At 56.5% G+C, this 11726-nt stretch overlaps 2 protein-coding genes across 2 annotated transcripts; both read left to right on the forward strand.

Annotated features, from left to right (window-relative positions):
• Nucleotides 1–272: 272 nt before the first annotated feature.
• On the forward strand, nucleotides 273–1325 carry CNR2 (cannabinoid receptor 2). The gene has a single exon (XM_064172540.1). The coding sequence runs from the start codon at nucleotides 273–275 to the stop codon at nucleotides 1323–1325; it is 1053 nt and encodes a 350-aa protein (XP_064028610.1).
• Nucleotides 1326–3253: 1928 nt separating this feature from the next.
• Nucleotides 3254–10925, forward strand: FUCA1 (alpha-L-fucosidase 1). The gene is made up of 8 exons (XM_064172442.1): nucleotides 3254–3606; nucleotides 5094–5228; nucleotides 5654–5791; nucleotides 6400–6505; nucleotides 6911–7111; nucleotides 7885–8075; nucleotides 9451–9550; nucleotides 10691–10925. The coding sequence occupies exons 1-8, from the start codon at nucleotides 3254–3256 to the stop codon at nucleotides 10829–10831; spliced, it is 1365 nt and encodes a 454-aa protein (XP_064028512.1). The 3' UTR covers nucleotides 10832–10925.
• The last annotated feature ends 801 nt before the right edge of the window (nucleotides 10926–11726 follow it).

The following is an 11726-nucleotide window of genomic DNA, read 5'->3' on the forward strand; positions in this document are numbered from 1 at the left end:
AGAGCAGGCTGCCCAAGGAGGCTGTGGCTGCCTCCTGCCTGGGGGTGTTCAAAGCCAGGCTGGATGAGGCCTCGAGCAGCTGAGGGGTGTCCCTGCCCATGATGCTGCAGAGGAGCTCTGAGCTCCCTTCCAGCCTGAGCCATGCTAGGATTCAGTGAATTTATTGCTCTCAGGGCTCCTCTAAGCCCTTTTCACCTCGATCCTTTGCAGAGCCCCTGAAGAAGTGCAGAAGGAAGCAGAAAGGCTCTCAGGAAGCTCCCAGCTGCATTCCAATGGATACCTGTGAGACACATGAGAACACCTCCAAGTGCAGTGTGAACTCCATGGAGTGCTTCATGGTGCTCAGCACACAGGCACAGAAGATCAGCATTGCCACCTTGTGTGGCCTCTTTGGGACACTCTGCATTCTGGAGAACAGTTTGGTGCTGTACTTGATCTTCTCCTCCCCTGGCACCAGGAAAAAGCCTTCCTACCTCTTCATCAGCAGCCTGGCCATGGCTGACATCCTGGCCAGCATCATCTTTGTCTGCAGCTTTGTTAGCTTCCATGTCTTTAAGGAAACTGATTTCTCCAAAGAGATGTTCCTGCTGCAGCTGGCAGGGGTGACCACATCCTTCTCTGCCTCCTTGAGCAGCCTGCTGCTGACAGCCCTGGACCGTTACCTCTCCATCAGCAGGCCCTCTGAGTACAAGCTCCTCATGACCAGGAGGAGAGCTTGGATAGCTCTGGGGGTGCTCTGGGTCACCTGTGCCACCATCGCTTCCCTGCCTCTGCTGGGCTGGAACTGCTGCACTCTCAACTCCACCTGCTCCCAGCTGTTCCCCTTCGTGGATGGCAGCTACCTGTCGAGCTGGGTCTGCCTCACCCTGCTGCTGCTGGGCTGCATCGTCTGCGCCTACGCGCGAGTGCTGCGCAGGGCGCACCGGCACGTGGCCTGCATGCAGCAGCACCAAGCTCAGGGGGCACAGCAGCAAAGCAGCAGGATGAGGATGGATGTCACCCTGGCCAAGACACTCGTGATGGTGCTGGCAGTCCTCGTGCTGTGCTGGTCTCCAGTCCTCGTCCTCATGACCTACAGCATCTTCTCCAGGCTGAGTGCTCACCTGCGCAGGGCATTTGCCTTCTGCAGCACCCTCTGCCTGCTCAACTCCATGGTGAACCCTATCATTTATGCCCTGAGGAGCAAGGAGCTGTCTGCCTCCCTCAGGGTGGTCTTTTCTCAGTTCAGGAGGCAGATGAAGGCCTCTGAGGAAAGCCCAGAAGCAGGCAGTGCCCACAAGTGCTCCGTGATAGAGACCATCTGCGAGGACGTGCGTGGGAGTTAGGGAGGCAGCCACAGGAAGTCCATCCTGGGGGTGGCAGAAACAGTCTGGAGCACTTTTTCTTTTCTCTTCACATGGAAGTCCTGGGAGATGAGGGATCAGGTGCCTGTCATGCAGCCAGCTCCCACTGATGTTATCCTTAGGTGCTGGGGCATAAAACGTGCAGATGTAGTCAGGCAGCTGCCTCACAGCTGCAGCGATGCTGGTGCCATGTCAGTGTGCCAGCCATGGTCACATCGTGCCACAGGACAGCAGATTCTCATGTTTTGTAGGCTCCTTTTGCTTGGCAAAGACCTTTAAGATCCCTGAGTCCAACCATTCTCTAACTCTACCAAGCCTGGTGCTAAGCCATGACCCTCAGCACCACAGCTCTGCCTCTTGGAAACACCTCCAGGGGTGGGGAATTCAACCACCTCCCTGGGCACCCTGGGCCAGTGCTTGAGAGCTCTTTCAGTGAAGAAGTTTGTGCTGATATCCAACCTAAACCTCCCCTGGTACCAGGTGAGGTCATTTCCTCAGACATCATCAAGGATGATGAGCTCCTGCCAACAGTGAGTGCAGGACCAGCAGCAGCAGGAGGAACCCTGAGCCTTGCTGGGGAAGCTGGAGCTGCTTTCTCTGGACTCACTTGCAGACAGCCCTGGCTAAGCACATCTCACAGCATCTAGGACCACGTTGATTTTAGTCTCTCCTTCTTTATGGAAGACTGAAATGCTTCTCACTGGGCTATGGACTCTGCCATGGTTGAGGATCTCAAGGCAGCCTGGACCCTGCAGCCAGCGAGTTTCCCTCAGCAAACTCAAGGAAGGCTAACCTGTGCCACACAGGAGTTGGTTGGACATTAAATGATGAAGCATTAAAGCCATTTCCAGCTCTTTCTTTCTTTAACCCCTGGAGCACAGACTCCATCTGGTGACAAGCTCAAGCCCAAGCTGGGGCAGCAACTCAGAGCAGGAGGAACTCCATCAGATTTGTTGGCAGCTGCACCACCTGCAAGGAGAGCAAAGTGGGGCAGAGCCCTTCACCGGGGCCCTGGAGGACTCCTGCTGGTTCCTCTGCTAGGGATGAGCCTGGCTGGGCTGCCCAGGGCATGGCCATGAGGCCTTTGGACTCTGCCCTGCTCCCCCAGGGCTCGCACCCAGCCCTCACATGCTGGGTTTGGAGCCAGGCCCTGCGTCTGCTCCAGCTGACAGCAGCAGAAGGGGCTCATGGAGCCTGAGCAGCCACGGGGCCAACCCCACAGGCTCCCTCCTGGCCCCTCAGGGCATGGACAGCAAAGCTCAGACTGCAGGAGGAGGGACCCAAGCAGCTACAGTGGGGCAGAACCGGGCTGGGAAGGTCACACCTTGAGTGCTGTGCCCAGTTCTGGGCTCCTCCATTCAAGAGAGCTGTTGAGGTGCTGGAAGGTGTCCCCCAGCACAAGCAGCACACGGAAGGGTTGGAGCCAGCGCGGAGGAGGCCACCGAGAGGCTGAGAGGGCTGCAGCAGCTCTGCTCTGAGCACAGGCTGGGAGAGTTGGGGGCTGTGCAGGCTGGAGGAGAGAAGGCTTGGAGGAGACCTTGGGGTGGATCTGAAGGGGGCTGGCACAGGTTGAGGGGGGTGAGACCCTGGCACAGGTTGAGGGGGGTGAGACCCTGGCACAGGGTGAGGGGGGTGAGACCCTGGCATAGGTTTCCCAGGGAGGTTGTGGAGCACAGAAGCACCCAACGTGATCGAAGATCACGTTGGGTGCTTCTGTGCTCCACAACCTCCCTGCAGGTGTTCAGCACCAGGCTGGCTGAGTCCCTGAGCGACCTGTTCTAGCAGGAGCTGTTCCAGCGCTGGGACCCTAACCCTCACCCAGCCGCCAGCGGTCTCGAACCGGCGGCCCTGGGGTGGGAGCCGTGGCGGCGGCGCGGTGACGTCACGGCGCGGTGACGTCACGGCGCAGCATGGCGGCCGCGGCGCTGCTGTGGCTGGCGGCGGCGGCGGCGGCGCTGGGACCGGCCCTGGCCGCTGCCCGTTACAGCCCGGACTGGGCCAGCCTGGACGCGCGGCCGCTGCCGGGCTGGTTCGAGCGGGCTAAGGTGGGGGTGTTGGTGCACTGGGGAGTGTTCTCCGTGCCGGCCTGGGGCTCCGAGTGGTTCTGGTGGCACTGGCGAGGCGAGCACCGAGCCGACTACGAGCGGTTCGTGAGGCTCCGGTACCCGCCCGGCATCACCTACGCCGCCTTCGCGCCTCGCTTCACCGCCCGCGACTTCCAGCCCCGGCAGTGGGCGCAGCTCTTCCGGCGGGCTGGAGCCAGGTGAAGAGAGTGGCTTCGAGAGCCTGCGTTTGTGGAGGACCTGGGGGGGGTGGGGTGGGGTGGGAGAGGGCTGGGGGTCCTCGAGTGCCGTGCCCGGGGGTCCCTGAGGGTGTGGTGGAGCCCTTCTGGGGCTCTGCGAGGAGATGGGGAGCCCCTGGCAGTGAGGAGCCAGGGCAGCCGTGTCTGAGGCTCCTTGGAGGTACCAGGCAGCTGTTCTCTGGGCCTGTGAGGGGTGGGGGGCCCTGGTCACCGACCCCCAAGGGAGCCACGGCTGGGGGCCCTGTGGGGATCGAAAGAGAGCATGGGGGCCTGTGCCTGGGGTCCCCAAGGGGACAGAGGGACCCCGAGGGAATGGAAGAGACGAGTCCAGGAATCCCTGAGGGACTGGGGGTCCCTGAGCAGCGCTGGAGACCCTGTGGGGTCATGCCCATGGTGCTGAGGAGATCCCTGTGGGGTCATGCCCATGGTGCTGAGGTGATCCCTGTGGGGTCATGCCCATGTGCTGAGGTGATCCCTGTGGGGTCATGCCCATGGTGCTCAGGAGATCCCTGTGGGGTCATGCCCATGGTGCTGAGGTGATCCCTGTGGGGTCATGCCCATGGTGCTGAGGTGATCCCTGTGGGGTCATGCCCATGTGCTGAGGTGATCCCTGTGGGGTCATGCCCATGGTGCTCAGGAGATCCCTGTGGGGTCATGCCCATGGTGCTGAGGTGATCCCTGTGGGGTCATGCCCATGGTGCTGAGGAGATCCCTGTGGGGTCATGCCCATGTGCTGAGGTGATCCCTGTGGGGTCATGCCCATGGTGCTCAGGAGATCCCTGTGGGGTCATGCCCATGGTGCTGAGGTGATCCCTGTGGGGTCATGCCCATGTGCTGAGGTGATCCCTGTGGGGTCATGCCCATGGTGCTGAGGAGATCGCTGTGGGGTCATGCCCATGTGCTGAGGAGATCCCTGCGGGGTCATGCCCGTGGTGCTGAGGTGATCCCTGCGGGGTCATGCCCGTGGTGCTGAGGAGATCCCTGTGGGGTCATGCCCATGTGCTGAGGAGATCCCTGTGGGGTCATGCCCGTGGTGCTGAGGAGATCCCTGTGGGGTCATGCCCATGTGCTGAGGAGATCCCTGTGGGGTCATGCCCGTGGTGCTGAGGTGATCCCTGTGGGGTCATGCTCATGTGCTGAGGAGATCCCTGTGGGGTCATGCCCATGTGCTGAGGTGATCCCTGTGGGGTCATGCTCATGTGCTGAGGAGATCCCTGTGGGGTCATGCCCATGTGCTGAGGTGATCCCTGTGGGGTCATGCCCATGTGCTGAGGCAGTGAAGGGTTTAGTACTTGCTGAGTCTCGAGGGTTCATTCTTTCCCAGCATTAAAGTCCTCTGCCTGTGTTCTGCACTTGAAGGGCAGTGCCAGCTCCTCACAGCGTGGCCACGCAGCCTGCTGCTGTTGCAGTGGCTGGGGCTGACCCTGACCAGCTCTGCCTTCCCTCAGGTACGTGGTGCTGACCACCAAGCATCACGAAGGCTTCACCAACTGGGGGTCTCCTGTCTCTTGGAACTGGAATTCTGTGGATACTGGGCCTCACCGAGACCTCGTTGGAGAGCTGGGACAAGCCCTCAGGGAGAGGTATGGCACTGCCAGGCCCTGCTGCTCCTCTCCTCTCTGTGCACTGAACTCTCCTGGCTGCTCTTGAGAGCAGAAAACAGTTTGATGTGAACAAAAGGAATGCTTGCAAAGTGGTGAACTCTGAGCTAACAATGCCAGCAGCCTGAGCTGCCATTTAACAGGGACAGGGCTCTAGGCTGGATGTTAGGAGGAAGTTGTTGGCAGAGAGAGTGATTGGCATTGGAATAGGTGGTGGAGTGGCCATGGCTGGAGGTGTTGAAGCCAAGCCTGGCTGGGGCACTTAGTGCCATGGTCTGGTTGGTTGGACAGGGCTGGGTGCTAGGTTGGGCTGGCTGAGCTTGGAGCTCTCTTCCAACCTGCTGGATTCTATGCTTCTATGATCCCTGCTGCCAGCATAACTTGTTCCTCTGTTTTCTGTCCTCCAGCAACATTCACTATGGACTCTATTACTCACTGCTGGAGTGGTTTCATCCTCTCTACCTAGCTGACAAAGAAAGTGGCTTCAAGACCCAGAACTTCATTGCCAAGAAGACTATGCCAGAACTTCATGATCTTGTCTTAAAGTAAGAGCTGCAACCAGTTAGGAATCAAAAGCATTTCCTGGCTTCTGTGCTGTAGAGAAGTGGGTGCAGGGCAGGGGGATGAGCAGTGTCAATCTTTGCCATGTTCATGATGAGTGGTGGTTAAAGAAGGGCTTCACATTTGCCCTGTGGGCAGTTTAATCTGGAGAATAAGGTAGGGACAAACTTGTCAGAGGCAGTTTTGCCTTTAATGCTGCCTTTGTGCAGGGCGAGTTTGAAAGTGGAGCAAGCTGCTCAGTGTTTGGTGGAGTAGAAGAATGGCTTCACTGTGGCTTGCTTCCCCTTGTTGACAAAAACATGAGGCTTCAAAACATGCTGCTCCAAGTGGCTGTTGTCCCAGGTCAGGACCATGACCCCTGATTGCTTCTGTTTCTGCTGAAGGGCTGAATCCTCTCCCGAGCTGTGACCCACACAGCACTTGTGCTCTGTGAGAACCTCCCTTAGAGCTTTGTCTGGTGGCATAGCCCTCCTGGTGCTGCCAGGCAGTAGGAAATGGAAGTGAAGCTAGAGCCCAGCAGGCAAAGCCCAGTGCTCCCTTTGTGGCAGGAGCAAATAAATCCATTCTGGAGTAACAATCATCTCTCTGTTAGGTATAAACCAGACTTGATTTGGTCGGATGGAGACTGGGAAGCTCCAGACTCCTACTGGAACTCCACCTCTTTCCTTGCCTGGCTCTATAACGACAGCCCTGTCAAGGTATCTCTTCCAGCTGTCCCTCGTGGCCACTGGCAGCTCATGGGGGTGGAAGGTCTGCAGCAGTGAGGGATGAGTGGGATCAAAGCACAAACCTGTTTGCCAGATGTGCTCTGTTCTCTCACAGCAACCCAAGAGGCCTCCTCTGAGCTCCTAGAGAGAACTCTCCTGCCCTTTGCAGCATACCTGGGAGGCTCAGAGGCCAGGAGCCTCATTCCCTCAACTGCTACCCAAGTGAATTGAGAGACATTCTCCCAGAGAGGGGTTCAGCCTTCTCTGGAGGATCCTCTCTGGCTTTCCGTGGATCACACAGGGGATTTTTGGTGCCTTTGCTAACCTCAGAGGGATGAATGAAAGCTGGAAAGTGCCAGGCAAAGCCTCCCTGCTGAGCTGAGCTGCTTCTTGCAGGACACTGTGGTGGTCAATGATCGTTGGGGCAAGAACTGTGCTTGCCACCATGGGGGCTACTACAATTGTGCTGACAAATACAAGCCAGGGTCCCTGCCAGCCCACAAGTGGGAGATGTGCTCCTCCATCGACAGGCTCTCCTGGGGCTACCGCAGCAGCATGAACCTCACCGAGCTGATGGATGTGGCAAGCATCATCCAGGTGAGAAGTCTGAGAGGCACACAGCAGCTGTGAGGGAGTGCCTGAGGGTTAGAGCTTCCCTTCAGCAGATGGAGGGAGGTGATTCTCCCCCTCTGCTCCGCTCTGCTGAGACCCCACCCGAGTACTGCCTCCAGTTCTGGAGCCCCCATTACAAGAAGGATGTGGATGTGCTGGAGAGTGTCCAGAGCAGGGCCAGGAGGATGCTCAGAGGCTGCAGCAGCTCTGCTGTGAGCACAGCCTGAAAGAGTTGGGGCTGTGCAGGCTGGAGCAGAGGAGGCTCCCAGGTGACCTTCTTGTGGCCTTCCAGGATCTGAAGGGGGCTACGAAAAGGCTGGGGAGGGACTTTTCAGGCTCTCAGGGAGTGCCAGGACAGGGGGGAATGGAGCAAAGCTGGAGATGGGTAGATTCAGGTTGCACATGAGGAGGAAGTTGTTGAGCATGAGAGTGGTGAGAGCCTGGCAGGGGTTGCCCAGCGAGGTGGTTGAGGCCCCATGGCTGGAGGTGTTCAAGGCCAGGCTGGCTGAGGCTGTGTGCAGCCTGCTCTAGGGTAGGGTGTCCCTGGGCATGGCAAGGGGTTTGGAACTGTCTGCTCCTTGTGGTCCCTTCCACCTCTGACTGATTCTGTGATTCCTCCTTGCAGAAAAGAGTTGCCAAGTGTTTCACACAGCCAGGCTGGGGTTGAAGGAGCAGCTGATGAGGACCATGCCCTCCTCAGGCTCCTTTGTTTGAAGTGAGGACGATGCAGTTTGTCACCTTGCCTTTGTCTGTCGCAGGAGCTAGTGGAGACAGTGAGCTTTGGAGGCAACTACCTTCTCAACGTGGGGCCTACAAAGGAAGGAGTGATTGTGCCCATCTTCCAGGAAAGACTTCTGGCCCTTGGGAGGTGGCTGGACACTAATGGAGAGGCAATTTATGAGTCCAAGCCATGGAGAGTGCAGATGGAGAATGGAACAGACAGGGTCTGGTAAGGACTCCCTTGCTTAGTACCTTCTGACTTCCAGAGCTGACAGCAGAGCTCTTCAGCCTGGAGAAGAGAAGGCCTCCAGGAGACCTTAGAGTAGCCTTCCAGTATCTGAAGGGGACTACAGGAAGGCTGGGGAGGGACTAGTGACAAAGTCTGGGAATGACAGGATGAGGAGGAGTGGGCTTGAACTGGCAGAGAGGATGGTGAGACACTGGCACAGGTTGAGGGTGCTGAGACACTGGCACAGGTTTCCCAAGGAGGTTGTGGAGCACAGAAGCACCCAATGTGATCAAAGATTGGTCGTCAAAGATCACAGTGGGTGCTCCTGTGCTCCACAACCTCCCTGGAGGTGTTCAGGACCAGGCTGGATGAGGCCTTGAGCAACCTGTTCTAGTGGGAGCTGTCCCTGCCTATGGCAGGGGGGTTGGAACTGGCTGAGCTTTGAGATCCCTTCCAACCTAAACCATTTTATGATTTCTTTCTCCTTTCTTCTTTCCCTCTGCTCTGGTTGGAGGTGTCCCTGCTGACTGCAGAGGCCCTTTGAGGGTCTCTTCCAACCCAATGCAATCTGTGGATCTGTTGAATTTGTTCTTAAATCTGCAGTTGTTAAAACTCTGAAGTGTTGCCATCGATTGCAGATGGCTTTTAGGTAAGACCCTGCCCCAGGCTGTTAAGTGAGGAATCTCTGACTTGAAAGCAGAGAATAAAAATCAGGACTTCATCCATTTCTGCTCTGTTTGGAACAGAAAAAAACCCCAACTCTTCCTTAAATCCCTGCAGCTGCTGCCAGGGCTGCTTGGGTGGTGCTGGTTAGTTTGAATGACACAGGTGTCAGGTACCCAAATTCAGTTTGTCAGCACAGCACTGTTGACTCTTCAGCTGTTATGTAGTAGTGCTAAGCACTAACCACACTCACCCAGATTTACAGTGGCTAAGAAAGGTGTAGTGAGTCAGGAGCCAAAAATTGCCTCCAGACAGGATTTTTGGGTTCCTTAAGCATGCTCAAGTGTGTTCTGTCTGGAAAAGCAGAGCAGCATTAGAATAAGGCAGCAGCAGCACATCCTCTCTGTTGACCACAAGCTGGGTCAAGGACAGGTTGGCAAAAGGCATTTTGCTTTTAGGAAGCACTCATGGACTTTGTTTGGGTTTCATCAGCCAGTGCTGACTGGTTAATGGTGGGTCCAAAGGGATAGGCTTTGGGCTGGGAGGAAAGTAGGTGACCCCAGGGTGGTGACAACAGGCAAGCTGCTCTTGTGCTGTCTGGGAAGGTCAAGCTCATGCCTGCTTGTGTCTCTTCTGGGGTCTTTTATCTTGCTCCTTCTCCCTTAGGCACCCTGCTCCTTCTCTCTTAAGTACCTTGCTCCTTCTCTCTTAGGTACACTTCTAAGGAACCAGCTGTCTATGCCATCTTTCTGACCTGGCCTCAGGACAACATTCTGCAGCTGTCCTCACCTATTCCATCCCAAGCCACACAAGTAAGGGACTTGATAAAAAAAAACAAACAACCTCTGGAGACTTTCCAAACCCACCTGGATGTGTTCCTGGGTGCCCTGCTCTGGGTGCCCCTGCTCTGGCAGGAGGGTTGGACTCCGTGGTCTTCAGAAGCCCCTTCCAGCTCCTACCACTCTGTGATTCTATGATCTTGGCCACATGTGGGCTGGGAAAGTCCAACCTGACTTCATTTGAAGAGGAGACTCAGGGCAGACCTTATTGGCCTACCTGAAGGGAGGCTGTAGCCAGGTGGGGTTGAGCTCTTCTCCCAGGCAGCCAGCAACAGAACGAGGGGACACAGCCTCAAGTTGTGCCAGGGCAGGTCTATGCTGGATGTTAGGAGGAAGTTCTGGCAGAGAGAGTGATTGGCATTGGAATGGGCTGCCCAGGGAGGTGGTGGAGTGGCTGTGGCTGGAGGTGTTGAAGCCAATCCTGGCTGGGGCACTTAGTGCCATGGTCTGGTTGGTTGGCCAGGGCTGGGTGCTAGGTTGTGCTGAAGGAGTTTGGAGCTCTCTTCCAACCTGCTTGATTCTGTGATTCTGTGATTTGGAAACTTGGGGGGGTGTGGAAGTTGTCCTCCTCTCCTTGTCCTGGGGTGCTCTGGCTTCCACCCAGAGCCTTGCAGCTTATTCTCCAGGCTTTAGCTCACTGTCAGCACAGAGCATTGGGTAGGACCTGCCAGGACAGGCTGCCAGCCTGCCACAGAGCAGGCAGAGATGCTGCTTTGGATCTTGTTGACACAGGGAGGTGAAGCACATAGCAATCCTCACACGTAGAAGGGCTCAGTGGTCTTCAGCCCTGATTCAGTCGGGTGCACTGACCTGCTGAGTGTAAATGGAATCGTGAGTGACGCAAATGCCCTTTGCTCTGGATAAACACAGCTAAAGCCTCCCCAGGGGGGAACCCAACCAAACAGCCAGCACCAGGCAGATGTTTACCCCCCAGATACCCTGCCTGTTGTCTCTTGTGCCCTGGCAGTGCTGGGTGGAAGTGTGCAGGACTGCTTTGACGTGTGGGAGATGCCCCTGCACAGCTTGTCTGCGTGGGGTGGGTGTGTGGGGATGTTCTCGTGGGAAGCACCTGTGTGAGCTGCCACTGAGCGTTTCCCCTGCCCTCCTCTGCAGGTGACAATGCTGGGATTAGCAGGAACTCTGAAGTGGCAGAAGTCCCCAGGTGGAGGGCTGCTGATAACTTTGCCCTACCCACTGCCATCTTCTCTACCTCCTCAGCCTGGCTGGACTGTTAAGCTTGAAAGTGTGAAGTGACAGCTGCAGGATGAAAGCAGCAACCTCCTCCTGCTCTCCAGTCAGCTGTAAGAGGTTTCTGCATTCCTTGGTCAATAAAGTGTCTTTCTCTTGAGAGAGTCTCTCTTGCAATGTTTTGCCTGTGGAATAGATGACCTGGAAAGGTCCCTTCCAAGCCAAAACATTCTGTGATTCTATGAATCTAGTGGTAGAAAATCATCACCTAATGCAATTCCATCAACAAAGTGATTTCTCTTGTGATGGAGACAGCTGTGAATTGGGTTTGCTCTTTCATGAATGAGAACCAAGTGCTGAGTTCTGCACTTGGGTCACAACAACCCCATGCAACACTACAGGCTTTAGGGGTTGGCCTCTTCTTTCTAGCATCAAGTGATAGGGTGAGGGGAAATGGCCTCAGGTTGTACCAGGGGAGGTTTAGGTTGGATGTTAGGAGAAGCTTCATTCCTGCAAGAGTGGTCATGGACTGGCACAGGCTGCCCAGGGAGGTGGTGGAGTCCCCATCCCTGGAGGTGTTGAAGAAACCTGTGGCCGTGGCACTGCAGGATGTGGTTTAATGGCCATGGTGGCATTGGGCTGATGGTTGGAATCAATGATCCTGGAGGTCTTTTCCAACCAAACCCATTCTGTGACTCTCTGAATTTAAGGGAGTTGCCATTCTGAGGCCAACCTCTGACTGCTGCCTGAGTGCAGTGAGTTTCCCCGTGTTGATGTTGAGCCTCTCTAGAAAGGGCTGAACAAGACACGCTCCGGAGGGGAGCTCCTGACAGCAGCAGCTGTATCTGGAGCAGGGCTGCACCTCTGCGTTCAGCTCTGTGTTGTTGCTGCAGGGAACGGTGCAGGCTGCGGCCGGGGCTGGGACACGTGCGGAGCCGGTGCCGGAGAGCAGTTACTCAAC

The sequence above is a fragment of the Pogoniulus pusillus genome, chromosome 37 (assembly GCF_015220805.1).
Source record: "Pogoniulus pusillus isolate bPogPus1 chromosome 37, bPogPus1.pri, whole genome shotgun sequence".
Taxonomy (NCBI): domain Eukaryota; kingdom Metazoa; phylum Chordata; class Aves; order Piciformes; family Lybiidae; genus Pogoniulus; species Pogoniulus pusillus.

Bases quoted from the DNA above. Each gene is read 5' to 3' on its own strand.
- CNR2 (XM_064172540.1), top strand. From the start codon at position 273: ATGGATACCTGTGAGACACATGAGAACACCTCCAAGTGCAGTGTGAAC.
- FUCA1 (XM_064172442.1), top strand. From the start codon at position 3,254: ATGGCGGCCGCGGCGCTGCTGTGGCTGGCGGCGGCGGCGGCGGCGCTG. The intron at 5,229-5,653 runs GTATGGCACTGC...TCTGTCCTCCAG, and splicing joins GGACAAGCCCTCAGGGAGAG to CAACATTCACTATGGACTCT. The intron at 5,792-6,399 runs GTAAGAGCTGCA...TCTCTCTGTTAG, and splicing joins CTTCATGATCTTGTCTTAAA to GTATAAACCAGACTTGATTT.